The sequence below is a fragment of the Mixophyes fleayi genome, chromosome 2 (assembly GCF_038048845.1).
Source record: "Mixophyes fleayi isolate aMixFle1 chromosome 2, aMixFle1.hap1, whole genome shotgun sequence".
Classification (NCBI taxonomy): domain Eukaryota; kingdom Metazoa; phylum Chordata; class Amphibia; order Anura; family Limnodynastidae; genus Mixophyes; species Mixophyes fleayi.
In genome coordinates, this window is record NC_134403.1 from 126,654,487 (window position 1) to 126,676,131 (window position 21,645).

General features: G+C 42.9%; 1 protein-coding gene across 1 annotated transcript in view; it reads right to left on the reverse strand.

The window, feature by feature from the left end:
• Nucleotides 1-21,645, reverse strand: part of ITGBL1 (integrin subunit beta like 1) — a 257,791-nt gene that overhangs the window by 165,195 nt on the left and 70,951 nt on the right. The window contains exon 4 of the mRNA XM_075199951.1: nt 16,340-16,462. Within this exon, the coding sequence (XP_075056052.1) occupies nt 16,340-16,462 (123 nt within the window). The remainder of the gene's footprint in view (nt 1-16,339; nt 16,463-21,645) is intronic.

The window sequence follows — 21,645 nt, forward strand, 5'->3', positions numbered from 1 at the left end:
CATTACCAGTCAGATATTGTTAACGTGAAAGTAGTAACTGTGATTACCAGTGTGCCTTATTAGACAATGTGCATTGAAGATGTTATCGTTATTCTGCCTTATACTCACCAGGTGTATGTCATATGTTAAATGCTATTGTGCTCTATGCTGATCAGACGCATTATGTTGTCATTATTATTGAGCTGAAGGGGTCAGTGGCGCGGTGTCTTACCGAAACTATCCTTACCACATTCTCAATAAACCCAAGTTGTTTGACCAATCCTTGTCCCTTTCATTGAAGTATTTATCTCCTGACCACCGGATATCCAAACAGAAAAGAACCTGACTCGTGTCTGGAGGACAAGGTAAGGGAAGGATTCCCATCAGTACTCGACCACCACATAAACTTTGGCGTCAAACCGAACAGGATCCGAGTGCATCAGGAGAGTAATACCCTCAGTGAAAAATGAATCAGCAACAAGACGGGGGAGCAGCGCAACCAGCAGGGCCACAAAACCCAGAACAGTCCGCCACAGCAGCAACACCAAATATGCCCATAACCCTACCGTACTATTTCGGGGCCCCATGGCTCCCGAAGTACAGCGGAGACGACGACAAGCTACAGGAGACTTCATTCACAGAATTCAAGAACAAACTGGAATCCATGTTCCGGCTATACCCGTTGAATGAACAGCAGAAAGTGGAGATCTTAATAGGGCAACTCACAGGGTCGGCGCTCAGAGAAGTAATCTCATGGCCGATGGACGACAAGAAAGAAGCGGCACAAGTTTTAAAAAAAAATTCCACAACGTTTGAGACAAGAACTCTTCCGGAGCTGAAGATGAAACTCACTTCTCTGCCTACTTGCACCTCCTCCTCCTTACTCCCTCACTGCCCATGATTTTGCCACCTATTTCAAAGACAAAATTGACACCATTTCACAAGATATTTCCTCATGCCAAATTTCACTCACTCTACTTACCTTTACCTACACTCCTCAATCCACCCTTCATTCATTCTCTCCAGTAACTAAAGACAAAGTCTCTGCAATCATTTTATCATCTCACCCTACAACCTGTCCACTTGACCCTATTCCCTCCCAACTTCTCCGCTCCCTCTCCTTTACTGCATGCCCACCTCTAACTTACCTCTTCAACCTGTCTCCACTGGCAAATTTGCATCCTCCATTAAACATGTGCTCATCTCACCTATTCTAAAGAAACCATCTCTCAATCCAGCCTCTCTCTAAAGCTACCGCCTTATTTCTCTCCTCCCCTTTGCCTCTAAACTACTTGAGCGATTAGTGTACAAAGCCCATCTCACTTTCTTTCCTCTCATTCCATTCTCGACTCTCTGCAATCAGGCTTCCGCTCCAAACATTCCACTGAAACTGCTCTCACAAAAGTGACCAATGACTTAGTTACTGCAAAATCTAAGGATAATTTCTCCACTCATTTTTCTGGACCTCTCTGCTGCTTTTGACCCTGTTGATCACCCTCTTCTCCTACACACCCTTCACTCCATTGGCCTTCGAGACACAGTTCTTTCCTGGTTCACTTCCTACCTATCAAACCGCTTTTTTAGTGTTTCTACCTCTGGCACCATCCTCCCCTCCACTCCCACTATCTGTTGGGGTCCCACAAGCCTCTGTTCTTGGCCCTTTACTTTTTTCATTGTACACCTCTTCTCTTGGGGCATTATTTTGCTCATTCAGCTCCAATCCAATCACCTCTATACTGATGACACCCAAATCTATATCTCTTCCCCCGACCTCTCTCCTTCTGTACTATCTCATGTAACCAAATGTCTTTCTGCTATCTCCACATGGATATCCCAACATTACCTAAACCTCAACATGTCCAAAACAGAGCTTATTATCTTCCCTCCTGCCAGAGTCACCACCTGCCCTCAAATCTCCCTCCCAGTGGCGCACGCAGGGGGGGGTTTCTGAGTCTCTAGAAACCCCCCCTGCGCTAACTAAGTGGCCACTGTCCTATACAGCAGCCGCGGCGCTGTTAGACGCTTCTTAGACAGCGCCACGGCTGCTGTATAGGACAGCGCTGGCGAAACTGAGCTGCTCTCATTTTTTTTTTTTTTTTTTTGGGGTCGGTGGGGGGAAACCCCCCCCCCCGACAATCCTCCGTGCGCCGCTGCCTCCCTATCAATAACACCACAATTTGACTCTGCCCTGCTTTATTCCTCACATCCGGACTCTCTCCCACCTTAAAAACATTCCCAGAATACACCGTTTTCTTACTCAAAATGTTACCAAAACTCTTATCCATTCTCTCATCATATCCTGTCTTGACTACTGCAACCTCTTGCTATCTGGAATTCTTGACACCCATATATCCACACTTCCATCCATCCTAAATGCTGCTGCAAGACTGATCTTCCTCTCTCACCGCTCCACATATGCTGCACCACTTTGCAAATCCTTATCCTTATACCCTGTGTCCTCCAGAATCAAATTAAAATTACTGACCCTTACCTGCAAAGCCTTCAACATCACTACCCCTGCACTCATCTCAAATCTCATATCAATATACTCTCCCCACCCACCCTCTTAGATCTACCTCTGACCTGCGCTTTGTCTCATATCTGGTAACTACCTAACACTCCCGCCTACTATACTTCACCTGTGCTGCTGCCCACTTATGGAATTCCCTACCACACTCAGACTTTTCCACAGCCTTCAAATGTTTAGATGTTCTTTGACAACCCATCTCTTTTTAGAGGTGACCTCATGCTCGATAACACTTTTCACAATAACGCAACTGTCCCAATCTTTGCTCTGAGCCACATTTGCTCCTATTGTTTCAGCTGTGTCCTCTTCCATTTAGAATGTAAGCTCTCTAATGAGTAGGGTCCTCAATACCCTTTGTTTTCATGTCAGCATTTATTTGTTCTACCTTGTATGTCCATGTTTTATGTATGTACTGTTTTCCCTACTGTACAGTGCTGCGGAGCGCTGTGGTGCCTTAAAAATCTACGATAATAGTAATAATAATCATAATCATAATAATAATAATAGACTGGTCTTCATCACACAGATGAACTATTGTGACCGTATGCCATGCCTCAAACAAAGGAGATTTCTATGGACAACAGATAAAGAGTTGTCGATGCTTTTCAGGCTGACAAAGGTTACAAAATGATTTAGAAATACTTTGGGCTTCATCAATCAGCTATCTGGCAGATAGTGTACAAATGGAGAAAATGTATCACCATTGTTCCTCTCCCCAGCAGTGGTTGTCCAACAATAATCACTCCAAATATCAGATTCTAGCTTTCATTTATAAAGTACATTCTACAAAATGACAGCTACAATCTTTTTGGTTGCTATAGGCAACATCTCCATATTTTTTTTTAATCCCACAGTTTAGTAAATATACCCCCAAGAGCAAGACATATAATATTCCAAGAAATCACAAAGAAACCCAGGGTAATGTCAAAGGATCTGCAGACCTCTCTTGAACTGGCTAATGTCAGTGTTCATGTGTCCACCATCAGACAAAAACTGAACAAGAACAGTATACATGAGTGGATAAGATGGAGGAAGCTACTACTCTCCAAGAACAACATTGCTGCCTTTTTAAAATTTGATTCAGACCACCTGGATGAGCTAGAAGACTACTGGAAGAATGTTCTGTGGACGAACGAGTCTAAAATAAATGAGAAAACAAAATGAGAAACATTATGTTTTGAGAAATCCAAACACTGCATTCCAACACGAGAACTTTATCCCAACCATGAAACACGATGGTGGCGGTATTATGATTTGAGGCTGTTTTTCCTCCATAGGACCAGGACTGCTTGCCATCATTGATGGAACTATGAATTCTGGATTTTGCCAATAAATTCTGCAAGAGAAAGAATGTCAGGGCATCCATCCGTGAACTGAAGCTCAAGGTGGGTTGTGGTTGAACCTAAAGTGGGGCAATCACGCAAAAAAAAAGCCCGCCGACATCCGTGAGTTAAAGAAGTTCTGTGAGGAGGAATTTGCCAAAATTCCTCCAAACTGATGTGCGGGACTGACCAACAATTACCATAAAGATCGGACTGAGGTTATTGCTGCTCAATGTTACTGAAAGCATGGTTTCAAATACTTATTATATTGGATCATTTTGTTCAATAAATGAATGACAAAAGTATATAACTTGTTAGCTATTTGATTTATTGGATTATCTTTATTTCATGCAGAAATTCAAAAGATTCTAAGCTTCTAAATGTTTCTAGTACAACTATAGACCCTAAACTTGTGGCCAGTGTGCAATACACACCTCAGCCTGATTACTGGTGTGCAATAAACACCCAATCCGATAAAATTGTATACATAGCAGATTTGAATCCTAGCTGCTTATGTGCACAGCAGATCTAAATTCTTGTGGCTAGTATAGAAATCAAAAAAGAACAAATACGGCAAGTGTCAACATTTCTGGTGACTCAATTCTGTTTGAAACATTACAAAGCAGACCTTCCATTCCTGATGGCTAGTGAAAAAAGCATATTTATTTACTAGTGGCTAATGTAAAAATCAAACTTTAATCTAGGTGTCTAATACAGCATACAGTCCCATCACTTAACCTTTTTGCTGATATCATACCTATGATCCTATTGCAGATACAAATTTACCCTGCCATATGATGATAGGCCATTCATACTGTCATATGATGATATTGGTGATAGCAATTCAAAATGTACCTCCAACAATGAACTCCATTGGCTATTCACATTAGATAGAACAACCATGTGTTATCACCAATGACAACACATGTTGTTCCTTCACCTGGAATGGCAGCACTGAACAGCTGTTCAATGAACCAGTAATGGAGATTCATCTGTTCTCCATACAGTTGGGGAAAGACTGTATGGGGAAAGACCTGTCACAATGAAAGTGTTAGTTAAAAGGGGAGAGATTTGGTTTTATGCTTAGGTTCTTTGTGGGCTACACCAATTTCTTATACTAATTTGCTTTGATTTAAATGGGTTAATTATTATGCTCTGATTAAATACTGTTAATAATGTTCATGCTGGCTTTTTTGCACATTTTGATTATTCATATCCCCTCTTAAGTTGATTTGTGAAACATATGGAGTGCTAATTTTGTATATTTGATGAGCATGGATGCTGCAAAATGTTGAGAGATCATTCTCACATCCTACTTATGCAGAAAAGTCAACTAGTGGAGACAGAGTTTTGTTCCTTAAATGCCATACAATAACTAAGGCAATTATCTCTACATTATTGCACTGCACTTTAAACATCCAGTGGTAGCTAAAGCAATGCACTTTATATAGGCCACATATTCTACAGCAAGGGTTGTGTAAAGAAGGATTACAGTCCAAATATTTAGACCCTGTACCATGAAAACTGACTCTCATGGTGACTAGTGTATACTACTGACATATTTAATGGTGGCCACAGTTAAAAACACATTAACTTCATCAGTGCTTTTTTTGCAAAAAAAAAGGTGCCGGAACTCACGTCTTATTAATCTTTTATGAAAAAAAATAAAAAATTATATATATATATATATATATATATATATATACACATAAATTTACTCCCTTCCTTGCCCCTCACACACTTGACAATTGTAAAATAAAAATAATAACCCCTACCTCCTCCTTGTTGGCTGGCAAGGCTGCAGTCCAGATGACTGATGGAGTAAACGCAGGATATCTAGAGGGGAGGCCCCATATGTTAATTTAATAAAACAAACATAACAACTGGACATCACTCACCTGTTACACACTGACATGTCCCCTGCTGCGGCTGCCTACCAACTTTTCTCACATATGGCCGCTAGCTATTCTCACCCCTATTCTGCACCCTGGTTTTTTTGTGGCCCTCTCTTTCCACCTCCCTCCTTTTTCTGTAGCCCTCTTTCTGCTCCCCTTCTTTATTCTGTAGCCTTCTTTCTGCTCCCCCTTTATTCCGTAGCCCTCTTTCTGCTCCCCCTTTATTCCGTAGCCCTCTTTCTGCTCCCCCTCTATTCTGTAGCCTTCTTTCTGCTCCCCCTTTATTCTGTAGCCTTCTTTCTGCTCCCCTTTTATTCTGTAGCCTTCTTTCTGCTCCCCCTTTATTCTGTAGCCTTCTTTCTGCTCCCCCTTTATTCTGTAGCCTTCTTTCTGCTCCCCCTCTATTCTGTAGCCTTCTTTCTGCTCCCCCTCTATTCTGTAGCCTTCTTTCTGCTCCCCCTCTATTCTGTAGCCTTCTTTCTGCTCCCCCTCTATTCTGTAGCCTTCTTTCTGCTCCCCTCTATTCTGTAGCCTTCTTTCTGCTCCCCCTCTATTCTGTAGCCCTCTTTCTGCTCCCCCTCTATTCTGTAGCCCTCTTTCTGCTCCTACTCTATTCTGTAGCCTTCTTTCTTCTCGCCCTTTGTTTTTCTGTAGCCCTCTTCTACTTTCGCCCCTTCCCGCTTTCTGTAGTCAGTATTACTTACCTTCTTTGCATACTTCTTTTCACTCTTCTTAGTTCGATCGCTGCTCCTCCCGCTGCCCTGCTTCCGGCCGATGGAAGCAGGACACACACACACACACTGTAGCAGCACCGCAGAGAAAAAAAAAAAGTTAAAAAAAAAAAGGTGCCGGAACGCCGTTCCCAGCGTTCAATGGTAAAAAAAAGCACTGAACTTCATTATGGAGAGTGTACCATGCAGTCTGGATTTCTGGATTGTAGAAAAAAATAAAGATCCCTTTCCTGACCGCTAGAATACAATTCAGACCCCCTGAAGCAAGCTTTTTTCCCACACACACATCACAAACCCCGTTCTGGCGATCAATTGGCAGCTGAGCTAAATGTAGAACAGAATAAAGCACAGGCATAAATAAGCTCCATTTAGTTTAATAAATGGAGTCCTGGTCAGCAAATTAAAAGCACACATGGATTATTATATGCTTTTGATGAATATGAAAATTCAAACTCCGCCTACTGATAAACATGACCGTGAAAGGAATCACTTCTCCCCAGGTAGATACAGCCTATATATCTATGGCAATGACCATAACTACAAGTAAAGGGAACGTGGAGACGGCCAACTAAAGAACTATACCACAAAAAGGTCGTGCCAAGCTAGAGTGCAGCATCTGATTCAAGCTTTGAGCATCTCTAAGCTATGTGATTTTCAGTCGCTTCACTTGCGCTAGCTACAGGTCTAGTCTAAGTGCTGATTATTAGTGACGATATCTTGTCACACATCAGACTCTCAGATCCTGTTACCTCTGCTGTCTTTCTTGGCTGTCCCTGGTGTCTGCAGGCTCTGCTGGTCTCATATCTCTCTGCAGGATGCTACCCAGTCTGTCTTCACCCCAGAGATCTCTCCAAAACCAGTGCCTGGGTGCTGCCATCTTGGATTCTGTCACACGCTCCCTCTCAGCCTGCAGTCAGGTGATAGCCGTTCCTATAAAAGGACTTCATGGACCTCTAACCCATCGCCAGTGCAACATTGATTCCTCAGACGCCAACCTGGTTTCTAGCAGTCTGCAGTCTTCTTAGTTAATTCTGCCCAGAGAACCTGTCCAGCTCTCCAGTTTCAGTCTGGTCTCTACTGCTAAACCTGATCACCATCTTGCTATTCTTGACTTCTTGTCAGTCTCCAGTGTTATTCATATTTAGTAATCTCCTGAACACTCAGCAACCACAAGCTACAATAGTATTTCCCCTCTCATGGAACCTAATCAAACCATCCAGCTTTGTACATGTAGCCACCAGTTCTGTTCCAGAGACACAACCCATTCCGGGTACAGGCAGATTCTTAGGCGTGACATGGCTAGAGCCTGTGTTTGCAATCAGGAGCAACTGTAAAATGGGGTAAAAAAAGATACAATTTTTTAATGTTTTGTCATTAATGACTTCTATTAAAAGGTGACATTAGTTGAATAGTTTTTTTGTGCGTTCTTTTATGACTTTATATTCTATATCCGTATCCTGCAGTGTCTATTAGAGCAGAGCGGTCCTAGATCGGCATTCATCAAAAGACGTATCTTCACATCTGCTACTTGTTGAATACGGACATGTATATATACAATGTGCGCATGTTTTAAAAAAAATGCACATTATATTTGTTTTGCGTTTGGTAATGAATTAGGCCCTATGTTTTGTTCTTTGTCTTTTCATTCAGGCATCGTCATACATCTGACAAGTACTACTGCTCACCTCCTATCGGCAGGGCCGGTGCTAGGGTTTTCGGCGCCCTAGGCAAACCCCACCCGACGAACACAATAAATAATTAAATGATTAGATTTTATTTACCTGGTCTGTAGATGCAGGGGGGCTCTTCAAACCTCTTCTCTTCTCTTTTCTTTTTTTCTCTTCACTTCTTTTCTTTCATTCCTATTGCTGCTCGCCTTCTTCACACAGGAGGCGGAGCGATGCATGCTGGGAGAGGAGGGGGCGTCTGCAAAGAACTTTATTCACACTGTCTGTCACTGACAGACAGTGTGATAATACAGCAGGCGCCGCCGGGTAAAGACCTGTCACCTGATCACTGACGTCAGTGATCAGGTGTGCGATGCGCCGGGCAGCCCGGGCGCATCAGAATGAATTATTGACAGTGGCGGCGGACATTGAAAAAACAGCAGCGGCGGGGCACCTATCTTCCACTTCTCTCCGCTGACTAGATTTTCAAATCTAGTCAGCGGCAGCGGCGCCCTGCAGGTCCCGGCGCCCTAGGCAACTGCCTAAGGTTGCCTAATGGGAGCACCGGGCCTGCCTATCGGCATATCAGGATGTTGATAATAGAGGCTCCGCACAAGAAAAAATGCTTTATTATTTACATAAAGCATAATTCTTGACATAGATCTACAATTTTATTTATATTTTTTATAAATTATTTTACATTTTGTTGACAATTTTAATTTTTATCAAAATTGGAACTGGAAACTCAAGTCTGGTCTTCGAGTTCCATTGCGCAAACATGAAACGGCAAGTCATCCACCCATGTGTATAAGCTTCTCACTGGCCTGGTGAAGTGCCAGCCTATATCACCAGGGAACTGATTATCACTTCACTGCCTCAGCAAAATGTTATTGTTAAATTACAGCGAGAGAAGATTTTCTACTACTGTAATAAGCAGCAATAGAAAATCTTTCATATTGTTGATAATGATAGGGGCCATAGTGTTGTGCTGTTTTGCATACCCTCTATGTATGCCAGCATACAGTGGAAGCGCTGCTTGGTGCTCTAAAGGCAGGAAGGGTATAGGACGCATATCTGCACAGCAGAGACTGGTTGACGCATATTCCCAGCAGCAGGAAGCACTTCCACTGTATGCCAGCATACAGCGTAAGCATTGTTTGGTGCCCTAAATATAATATATGATGGTGGTAAACATAAATTACCTTTATTAAAATTTAAAATAATGTATTAACATATTAAAGAAAACCATAAAACTTATAAAAACACAAACTCAAGCTTTAGTAATAAAAATATAAACATAAAAGTCACAGGTGTTCATAGGGATAGGCAGGTTGGGTACTTCTTTTATTTCCCATCATGTGATGTTGCCCATCCCACATATGCTTGTGGCAATCCAAGTCAAAAGAATATCCCGACAAGCAGAAGAGGATCTTGGCTTATGAAAATTTGGTTAGAGTGAGCCTTTCCCATCATCATCATCATCATCAATTTATATAGCGCCACTAATTCGGCAGCACTATACAGAGAATTCACTCACATCATTATCCAGAGTTTACTGTAGATTGGGTCAAGGGAAAGATCCAAAACATTAGGACTGTGTTCAAGAAGGAAATCAAGTTGGAGTCCTCCAAAAGATCTGGGGCAAGGGCTGAAGATATGTATGTAAATAGGTTGTAGTACTCTGACCTCCTGCGCTTCATGGGTGTCCAGGAAATAACCAGACCGCCAACAAGCAACGTGTCCCAGATGGAGCGTAGTTCCTCACCTGTCCCTCCAAAAACTGAAGACATACTGGCAAATGGCAGTGAGAAGATGGCAAAGCTGAACAAATATTTAACAAATGAAGGAAATTCTTCAAACTGGAGAAAAATGTATCTTGTTTTATTTCACATGTATTGTAAAAGTATTGTTTGAAGCCTCTAACTGGCAGAAAAGTTAAAATATTTAGTTATATCATAGTAATTAGTATATTATCCTGTTCTGTAGTGTGAGGGATTCTTATTCAACATCCACTTATTAGAAATCTTTATTATGTTTGAAAATGAAGGATTGTGTTAACAACATTCTGGTTTCTTTGTTGAATTGAATTATGGACTTGTCCATATGTTTGATAATGGCCATATGAGGTACAAGAATAAATCTAATTTTATTTTTGCACAGGGAGATAAAATACACGTACATAGAGGTATGTGAAACATAAAATAAATGTCCATATAACACCAGTAACATTTCAGAAACAATAAATACACTTTTTTCCACTTCACATTTGCTGTGGTGTACTGAACCTATGGACTTATCCATATGGTTGATAATGGCCATAAGAGGTTATAAGATTTAGCTTCAGTGTAGACATCTATAGTGTGTATATTACAGAATGGAAGAAATGGACACGTCACATAAGTAAATAAAGGAAACTTTATTGAGAATCTGTATTTTCACATGTGTTAACAATAAATGTTATACAGAATTGCATACAGGAATATATAGATTACCTATAGAGCATGTGAAACTGTTTATTATTGATTCACTATGAAAAGAACACTATTTCCACGTGCTTCATGTTTAAACAACACAGCATGTGGGAGACGCAGGAGACAGCATTATATATTTAAATATACACGCCCAGAAAGGCGTCGCTGTTGGAGGAACTATAGGCACAATTGTTGGACAGAGGGTCGTGAGTACGTACGCACTGCAGAACTGGCACGGCATCGATCATGGAAATATTTAGTCCTTTTATAAACTCAAACAATACGATGTGATTTGGTACGATAAAACATGATTGTTGGAGCGTACACACCAATGCGATATCGGACTTAACAGTCATTTATTGTGTAATCGGCATTATGCATGGGTGAAAAACCTGTAGTGTGTACCCAGCTTCACTTTCTGTACAAGTTATAGAATAGGGACAATGGTGCTCATTTTGATTCTGAAAAAACATTTTTTTCCAGTGGTAGATTTTGGTACTTTTTAGAATATGGACAGTTATGTCAAACTATTACATCAGGGCCTTTGTATCAGATTTGTGGCCTCTTCTCTGTGTACTCATTTCTTTCTCATTTTTATCCTATACATTTGGCCACTTGCTAGTTTGCTGTGAAATCTGTAATTTGTGCAAAGACTCGACTATTGAGTGTGTGAATAAACAAATTCACTCTCTGCTGATATTGGCATGTTTTTCATTTTGTGTTTACATTACTCTTCAGTTCAGAGTATTGCCCAAACTCACTATGTAAACTGGGGTAAGTTCAAAATAATACCTGAAGGCTAAAGATCTACAAATATGGCATCCCATAAGATTCTACTTTAGGGTCTGGCTAACTCCATTTACTGGGATCACGTTTCAAGGTAACCTCAATCACCTGTCACTGAAACAATACTAAAGATTATAAATTAGTTTGTTCCTTACCCTCTGGTCACAAACTCTTTCTCCTTAACTTGCTGCTCTGACCCAGTCCTCACCTTAGGTGCAATACTGGGATAATGCTGGTGTTAAACTCATACTTGCCTACTTTTTAAATCTGTACTCCAGGAGATCGGAGTACAGATCATGTGACAGAGGGTAGGAGGGGGCGTGACAATGTCATTACAACACTATAGCCCCGCCCCTACCACAAAATACAGAAATTCAAGGTATTGCATAGCGGGGGCGGAGCTTAATGACGCAATTAAGCCCCCCTCCTACTTTTCAATGCCGTGAATTTCGACATTTTACAGTGTCCGGGAAGTTTTCCTTACTCTTCCGGGAGGACTCCATGAAATTCGGGAGCCTCCCGGAAATTCCGGGAGAGTAGGTAAGTCTTAAGTATGGTTAAACTACAGTAATCTTAATTTCTGATTTACAGGTGTGATGAGTTTAGGCAGTGAAAGCCATTTCCTGGGATAGATTATGGCACATTTCAATAAAGCCGAGAATAAAGACCAGCAATCTGTCACGAGCCGCGGCTGTATGCCACATCCTAGCGTGAACTAGCAGCCGGGCGTGTGCTTTAGCTTCTGTGCTCTGTTATTATTCTTGTGGTATAGATATAGGAGGGTGTAGGGACATCCTCCAACACCAGGGGGAGCTCCTAAATGATTTAAACTGTTCACTTTTATTTTTATACATGCTTCCTGGTTGTGTTATTTCCTATGCTAGTTCTGGCTAGTGATTAATTAGCTGCCTCCTGAGGCTGATTCTCAGCCCTACCCTCCTCTGTCCTGATTGGCTCCTAGTGCTATTTAAGGCAGTGAGATCAGAGCCTCACTGCCGGTTATAGCGTCCTGTCCTCAGTTCTGCTGCCTGCTTGTTCTCTCTCTGCTTGGTGATTGTTACCTTTGATTGACTTCCCGTGTATGACCTTTGCTTGTTCCTAGACCACTGAACCTTCGCTTCTGACCCTGACCATTTGCCTGAATACCGGATTCTGCTCCTTTGCTAGTGCACCTGACCTTTCGCTTGTCCCTGGATTTTCGTACCTGTGCTTGTGACCTCTGACCTTGGTTTTCCTGCTCGCTACTGTCTGCCAATCACTCCACTCCTGGGTTCTCCTTAAGTCAGTATACGTTACTTGACCCTCGGTCGGCCCGCAGCCAAGTCTGTCCCCACCACTAGGGGCTCCAGCGAACACCGGGCCTTCAGAGTAGTCCCCGAGTTTCATTGTACTGGCTTGGGAGTTCCTAACACAATCAGGGTGCACCTAGCCCACAGCTAGATTTGTGTGGGATTCAAATGAAAAAATAAAAGCAAATACTGTGACAAGATGACATGCACGATCTTACCCATCTGTCACTTTGAACATTTATAATGTGTGGTGTTTTTATGAATTATTTGGTTTGACACCATGTCATTTCATTTAGCTTTATTAATCACATCCGTGTATCCTTGGACTATGGCCAAACTGCAGGAGAATGGATTGAAGATGCCCACCTTGTTCTTAAAAAAGTCAGGTGGGTTACATATATTCACCACAATTTTACAGTGGACTACAAAATAATGATTTTTCTGGCATACATCCCCCATCTCTTTGAGCAAAGAGGAGGTCAGCAGTCTCTGAAGTCCCCTGCAACGTCATAAACGCTTGTAAGGAGTTAAAATGGGGAGTTGCTCTTCATTACTTAGGATCAGAATGTTCATTTATCAGTTTAAACCTCCATTGTTCTTCCCTGGACTTTAGCAGATCTTGATGCATTGTCTCAGCAGCAAAAAAGCACATGTGGGGACGAGCCTGATCCCTGCCCATCTCCAACTACTAGACTCATTCCAGCCAATCCTAATGCAGCTGACCTGAATTTAATCCTGCAGTGTTGGATTATCCTCATGGGAAATTTTGACAACTTAAGACAACCCAGCAGGGAGAGCTTTATGTGTGTGTTCATGGATCTACTGAGTCTGGTGGTAGAGTCTTATCTCATACCAACTGAACTGTGGTTCCTGCTCGATCTTCTGTATCTGATACACATCTGAAACATCCCATCTTGCTACAGGGAACTTCTGCTCGTGGATCTTTCGATCCAGTTGTGTCTATAGAAGTAGGGTGACTGGGGTGCAGGTCCCTACCATGCTGGTAAAGAGCACTGACCAGGTGACCAGGATCCTGAAGGCATTGTGAAACAGCAGCAGTTTGGTTTGTTGTTGCTATAAGCATTATAGAGCTGACAACTTGGCTGGATCATTATAACTGGAGTATATAGCAGCAGTTTGACCGGACACTGTTTAACCATTACCCCATAGGATTTCACAACTTGACATGGGAACTTTAAAACTTGGTCCGTTGAAGTAGCTTCTATTATTTATAAAACAGTTATTGTCATATTGACTCTGCGATACCCGTGGGGGTGCTTTTGAGTTTGGTGAAGGTGCTGGTGAGTATTTAAGGTTATTTTTGTCATGGTATTAGCTATTGTTCAAAGTTGTGCTACCTTCTATAATACGATAGTTGTATCATCCTTCTCTTCTTGGCTGTGTGATCCAAAGAACCCTAAGGAGTCAAGGGTAATTAGTGATGTCAGGTTCTATTCACCTCCTGACAAATACTAAGCCTGTTAGACTAACTAAGCACTCAATTTTTCCTCTTCCTACTTTTGTACCACAGCTTTAGCCACTTAAGTATCATGTTACCTATATAGGTAGCCAGAAGACCAGAACTGTATTAAAGGAAGGAATGCCCATCCACTCTCCACCATTCCTCTCCAGGTACTCTGACAACCAACTTGTACTTGATTTGAACAATGTGAAGATTTAAAACACAGATGACAGAAATCTGGGACACACATAAATACGATCAACTAATTTCCCAGTGCTTCTTTTCTTAAATAAGTAGCTACAGTTACAGACCAACCAGTTTCTTTTTTTTATATTTGGATACATACGCCTTGCTGCTAGAGCACAAGATATCTTCTTAACTGCAGACTGACAAAAATCTCTTTTGCAGAAAGCTCAATCCCACCCACATTATTTATTTGGCACACTACTTGGCCATTGTGTCTCCTTCAACCAATTGCTTTAATTAAACTGGCTCTGTACATACCATAGTGGTCTTTGAAATTTGGGAAGTAGCACAGATTGATTTCTTAGACAGCAGCATTTGCTCACATAACAAATAAAATATGTTTATGGTATATATTACATAGATAACCATCTCTATCATATAGGCTAGCTGAATTCTAATTGTTTTTCTAAATGTAATATATCGCCTGACACATTTGCTTTTCACCAAACCTGGACTCTTGTTAAGCCTATTCCTTTTGGTGTCAGGTTATTGATTTCTTTATTATTCATTTTAATTATTTGATCTCTGTAATTCCATGACAACTGTTTATTTGGGGCGGCAGACGGTCTATTTATGAAGAGCCGTCATTAATGCTTACTGGCGATACTGGCTGACAGCAGTAAGAAGACTCTTACCACTCACCAGGCCATTGCAGGATCCCTCAGCTTGCTGGTTCGCTTATGCGCACTGGAAGTCTAGATGGGGACTTCCAGTTCCAGATTCAATACAAAAAATAATAATGTTATTTGGAAAAAAATATGTAATGAATAAAAAAAAAAAATATTTAAAAAAAACCCAAAAAACTAAATAAAGCCTTTTTTCCTGTGGGCACTCCTGGTTATCACCATGGGGTGCATTAGCAGCATTAGGAGGTCAACCTTAGTATTGTCCACAATAAATAGGCTTCCCCATGCTTTGCTTAGGAAAGCTTCACTGCCAGCCCCCAGCTGGGGAGGGGGCTTTTATAAATAGGAAATATCCTTAAATCTGGCAAAAAAACCTCTTTATTTAGGACATTTCTCCCGACCATAAACATACCTCTATCTGACTTTTAATTATTCAGTCATACATCTCCTCTACTATGGCTCTGTAGTAATTTCTCTTTGCTTACTATTATAGATTAATCTTACAGTATTGATCATGCCCTCCCCAAAAGAGCTTAGGAGAGGTAGTAACAAGAGGCAGCTGTTTGGGTGTAACAAAGTTTGGGGAAGTAGGTCCAACGTACAGCATTGAACCCAATACATTTTTTTCTATTAGGATAACAGCAGGATAGCTCTGTCTTCAATGTGAAGTCTGCTTCTGAAAACCATTTGCCAATAGGATTTCCTGATTTCATATGCCGTGATTCATTTAAGGCCATCACAAGAGAATGAGTAGAAAATTACCTTGAGTAAGCTGTTTGTGGATACATTTTTTTTCTCTCGTGAAAACTGTTTCTTAGAAGTGTGAAGTAAGGTTTCACGCTTTAATTAAAGGCCACCAATGAGGCAAGTATAATTACTTGGCCAGAATATGATTATTCCAACATGGAATAAATAATAATTTCAAACACATTTTTTGCCAAAGCAAATGTGTCCAGTGGCTAGCTGATTCATGTCTGCTTAAGCCTGCACTGCTTTGATGTGAGCTTGCATTTTTTAATTCCTAGGGGTATATTACATAAGTGTAATTGGTTTAAACGGTGTGCAGTTAATAGGTATACTTTGCATTAACTGGGTACAATTTTCTTGTTTTTTGTAGTGTGCTGTCTTCATAGCTGGTGACTATATTCCCTGCCTTATCTGTTTTGCCATATCATCATCTTCTCTGGAGCAGTATTCCTGATCACCAGAGGGTCTAACATTGTAATGCTTGTCCAAGAGAAATAAAAGCATCCCCTAGCCTGTGCTTTATGATGTAGTCTCACATTTGTGTAAGGGATATATATATATATATATGCCAAGCAACACCATAGTACATACCTCCACATATCTCTCCATTTTCATCATCAATACATTCTCTGTCATCACATTCACAATATTTTCCATAAATCAGTCCATTATTTTCTGAGTTCTCACATTTACATCTTCCACAATGGCAGGTGCCTGCAAAAAGTAAACAGAAACTTCTGGTTATTGAGAAGCCATGGAATGTCACACATTGTTAATAAAATGTGAAATGCAGACTTTTTTTTTTTTTTTTTTTTCAGCTAATGACATATATTTGAGTACTTATCTTCCAAGCCTGAAGATGAAAAATGGTATGGTATTAGTAAGATATGGGAAGTGGTGATTAAACAAGATTAGTGCAAGTGCATTGCTGTAACGCGATTGTGGTGTATACTTGGGTGTGTTTTGTGCTCTACTTATGCACAAAATGGCATGTTTTTAGAATGCAACCTGGTCAAAAACGAACTTTAGACGTTCAATAGCAATTCTAAAACATACTAATCCTAACAATCTAAGAGTTGTCGATTTATTACCCCAGCATAGTGACTATCAATATGTATCGCTGCAAATCGCTATTGTATATATTATATAATATATTTTGCAGTACACATGCAATTTATCAGGTCGAGCTGTTATTGGGAACCCCAATGAAAACCCTTCCCCCCTCCTCCGTGATCCCTATTTCCTGAGAACGGAGAAAGTGATGTGTGCATTTGCATAGTGCTTTCACCCACGAGGGATCCAATGAAGCCGGAGAGGCTTCAACAGAATCCCATTTAAAAAGACAGTTAATGCCATCCTGAGATGGCGTTACATTGCTGCGAAAAGCCTTGGTCTATGGGGACAGCAGTAAGTGATGATAATTAGTCTACTGCCAGAGAAATCTCTGATTTCTCGAGTGTTAACCCTTTGTTAAATAAGAAAAAGCTATACAAGAGCCTTTTTCTAGTGTTTAAGTTGACATTTTGGCTCTTCACTGCTTGTTAAAAAGACCTCTGAATAGCCAAAATTACTGTTTCAATGTGTTAAAAGTTTTAGATATTTATTTTTTTACAGGGTTGTTATAAAAGAATTATATTTACCAATGAGTGCCAAAGTACCGATTAAGCTTGATTTGCACACAGCACCTGTGCTGGATTCTCTGGTGCCCCCTGTCTGGGGTTGGCACATGCCATGATGCTGGGCTGGGGGGCATCTGCCCTCTGGGCCAGTCCCAGTTTCCAGTTCTGCCCTGACGATAGTTTTTTTTAATTATTATTATTTTTCCTGGAAGGGAATGGGGATGGGGGGGGTTGGATTTGTGTGATCGGTGGGGGTGTGGCGTGGCAAAGCTCTAGCTATGCAGCAGCAGGGCCGCCAAAAGGGGGGGGACGGGTACTATTTACCTGGGCCCGGACATGCCAGGGGGCCCGGGCCGGGCCCTCGTTTACAATTTAAAAAAAATAAAAAAAAATTGGTGGGGGGACCAAGGCAGTTAATAAAAAAAATACTCACATGATCGCAGCATCGGCGCTCCTCTTCCCTGCACCGGTCGCACTGAATGTCGGGCATGATGTCATCACGTCACGCCCGACATTCAGTGAGGAGCAGTGCAGGGAGGAGCCAACAAGAAGACAGAAGAGAAGAAAAGAAAAGAGATGAAAGAAGAGGTAAGTAAAGGAACAGAGGCAAGGAGAGGAAAGCATAAAGGCACAGGTTGATGAAGAAGGCAGGAGGGGAAAGCATAAAGGCACAGTGCGATGAAGAAGGGGGGGCATACAGGCACAGTGTGATGAGGAAGGGGGAAGCATACAGGCACAGTGTGATGAAGAAGGGGGGGTATACAGGCACAGTGTGATGAGGAAGGGGGGAGCATACAGGCACAGTGTGATGAAGAAGGGGGGGCATACAGGCACAGTGTGATGAAGAAGGGGGAGCATACAGGCACAGTGCGATGGAGAAGGGGGGGCATACAGGCACAGTGTGATGAGGAAGGGGGGAGCATACAGGCACAGTGTGATGAAGAAGGGGGGGCATACAGGCACAGTGCGATGAGGAAGGGGGGAGCATACAGGCACAGTGTGATGAAGAAGGGGGGGCATACAGGCACAGTGTGATGAAGAAGGGGGAGCATACAGGCACAGTGCGATGGAGAAGGGGGGGCATACAGGCACAGTGCGATGAAGAAGGGGGGCATACAGGCACAGTGTGATGAAGAAGGGGAGGCATACAGGCACAGTGCGATAAGGAAGGGGGAAGCATACAGGCACAGTGCGATGAAGAAGGGGGGGCATACAGGCACAGTGTGATGAGGAAGGGGGGAGCATACAGGCACAGTGTGATGAAGAAGGGGGGGCATACAGGCACAGTGCGATGAGGAAGGGGGGAGCATACAGGCACAGTGTGATGAAGAAGGGGGGGCATACAGGCACAGTGTGATGAAGAAGGGGGGGCATACAGGCACAGTGCGATGGAGAAGGGGGGGCATACAGGCACAGTGCGATGAAGAAGGGGGGCATACAGGCACAGTGTGATGAAGAAGGGGGGGCATACAGGCACAGTGCGATAAGGAAGGGGGAAGCATACAGGCACAGTGCGATGAAGAAGGAGGGACATACAGGCACAGTGCGATGAGGAAGGGGGGAGCATACAGGCACAGTGCGATGAAGAAGGGGGGCATACAGGCACAGTGCGATGAATGTCGACAGTCACAATGTCGACAATAAGCAAGCAATGCCAGTGGGTCTGACTATACAGCTGCTGGTCCCACCAGCACAAAACACTTATAAAAAAAGAAAACACAAATAAAGGTTAAAACTACCCTTCCTCCCTCCCAAAACACCTAAAAGCTTGTGCTGGCAGTTGGTGAACCCAGCGGCAATACAGCTGCCAGCACACAAAGATTTTTTTTTTAAAAAAAAAACAAAACAAAAAAAACTCAAACAATCAGATTAACCCTGTTGCTGCCAGCCAACATATCCTGGGATACCACACCACAAACATTTAAGCACATTATTATCAAGTCTTTTGTGTGGTGGGGACCGTCCTGGCCTTCTTGGCCAGTCTCCAGGCCTAGCACGAATAGTCATTTTTACATCCTCTTAACCAGAACTCTTTTCCCACTGAACAGTCTTACCAGAGCAGATGTTACTGAAGTGCGCTGTGGCAGATCTAAGGGCCACTGCGGTGCAACCAGTAGTTCCGCTGCCACCAGATACCTCACCACCATCTCCACCAACTTGTCAGCTGTCTGAGGGCCTGACTCACCCAACCTGCAAAACTATGGGCAGAGACCTAAAATAACGGTCTATGACGTAAGTCAGAAACTAACATACCTGCCCAAAAACACTATTCCAGTGTTTTTGTCACAGCACACAAACACAATCCTGGTTTGTAGCGCAACAAAGACATGAGCTTTAATGGTCAAAATACAGCCCAAAGGCAGTAGATGGAAATGGTTTGTCAGGAAGCAAGCAGAGGGTGCTTAAAATGCGTCCATCTTGGCTGTCCTATAATTCAGACTTGATAAGCGCTGAAGGAGCACTTCAGGTTTTCAGGACTGGTCCCTCTTTGATGCAAGCATACTGCACTACATCAGGAGCCTATTGCCAGTTTTGCAACATGTTTGAGTCAAAGCTTCTGATTTGAACTACCTTACACTGCCAGTCTTCTCCTCACCTCATCACACTAACATCTAATTGAGCTTATTGTCTAAAGTACTACTACACTCCTTTTCCATTGTACCTATTTCCCCTTACTCTTATTCAAGGACAGTATTTCTTGGTGTGCAAAAAATCTCTAATTGCTACATGAATGAGGTATACTAATACTACCCACCTCATTATTATTATTATTATTATTATCGTTTATTTATAAGGAGCCACAAGGTTTCCGCAGCGCCGTACACAATAGAAACAATGGACAGTACAGGGAATAACAGTACAATACAATAAACGAGTAGTACCAAGACTTCAGAGGCTCCAGGCAAGGCAAGTGTATGGAGGTTGGAGCAGAAGAGAAGGTAGCGAGACAGGAGGGAGGAGGTCCCTGCTCATACGAGCTTACATCCTATAGAGAGGGTAGACAGACGACAGGCACAGAGGATGTCGGAGGAGGGGAGCAAGCGCTCCCCTCTACTGAGGAGTGGAGTGAGGAAAGTGAGCATGGAGAGAGGGTTAGGTGGAAGGCTGGTAGGCAATGCGAAAGAGATGAGTTTTGAGTGCCCGTTTGAAGGAGCACAGGTTAGGGGACAAACGGATGGACCATGGGAGGTCATTCCAGTGCAGGGGGGCAGCTCGGGAGAAGTCTTGAATTCTGGAGTGGGATGAGGTGATCAGAGTGGAGGAGAGGCGACGGTCATTGGCTGAACGCAGGGGCCGGGCGGGAGTGTGGATGGAGAGGAGATTGGAGATGTAAGGGGCAGTGGAGTGGGAGAGAGCCTTGTATGTGAGGGTAAGAAGTTTAAAAAGGATTCTGTAAGGGAAGGGGAGCCAGTGTAGGGCAAGGCAGAGAGGGGAGGCAGAAGAGGAGCGGCGAGAAAGGAAGATAAGCCTCGCAGCCGCATTGAGTATAGAATGAAGGGGGCAAGGTGAGAGCGGGGGAGGCCGGTGAGGAGAAGGTTACAGTAGTCCAGCCGGGAAATGATAAGCGCGTGGATAATAGTTTTGGATGCTTCATGAGATAGGAAGGGCCGGATGCGGGCAATGTTGCGAAGTTGGAAGCGACAGGATTGGGCAAGGGATTGAATGTGGGGGGCAAAAGAGAGAGAGGAGTCGAGGGTGACTCCCAGGCAGCGGAGTTGGGGGACAGATGAGATAGTGGAGTTGTTGACAGTGATGGAGAGATCCATGTGGGATGGGGACTGAGACGGAGGGAAAACAATAAGTTCGGTTTTAGCAATGTTAATTTTGAGAAAGCGTGAGGACATCCAAGAGGAGATGGCAGAGAGGCAGTCAGATACACGAGAGAGGAGGGCGGGGGAAAGATCGGGAGAGGAGATGTAAAGTTGAATATCATCGGCATATAGGTGATACTGAAGACCGAATGAGGTGATGAGAGCACCGAGGGAGGTAGTGTAGAGTGAGAAGAGTAGAGGGCCAAGAACAGAGCCCTGAGGGACTCCTACAGGGAGGGCGGAGGGGGGGAGGAAGATCCAGAGATGGAAACAGAGAAGGAGTGTTTGGCGAGGTAAGAGGTGAACCAAGTGAGGACAGAGCCAGAGAGACCGAGAGAGTGAAGGGTCTGCAAGAGGAGGGAGTGGTCAACGGTGTCAAAGGCTGCAGATAGGTCAAGGAGGATGAGGAGGGAGAACTGACCCCTGGATTTAGCAGAGAGGAGATCATTAGTTACGTTGGTGAGTG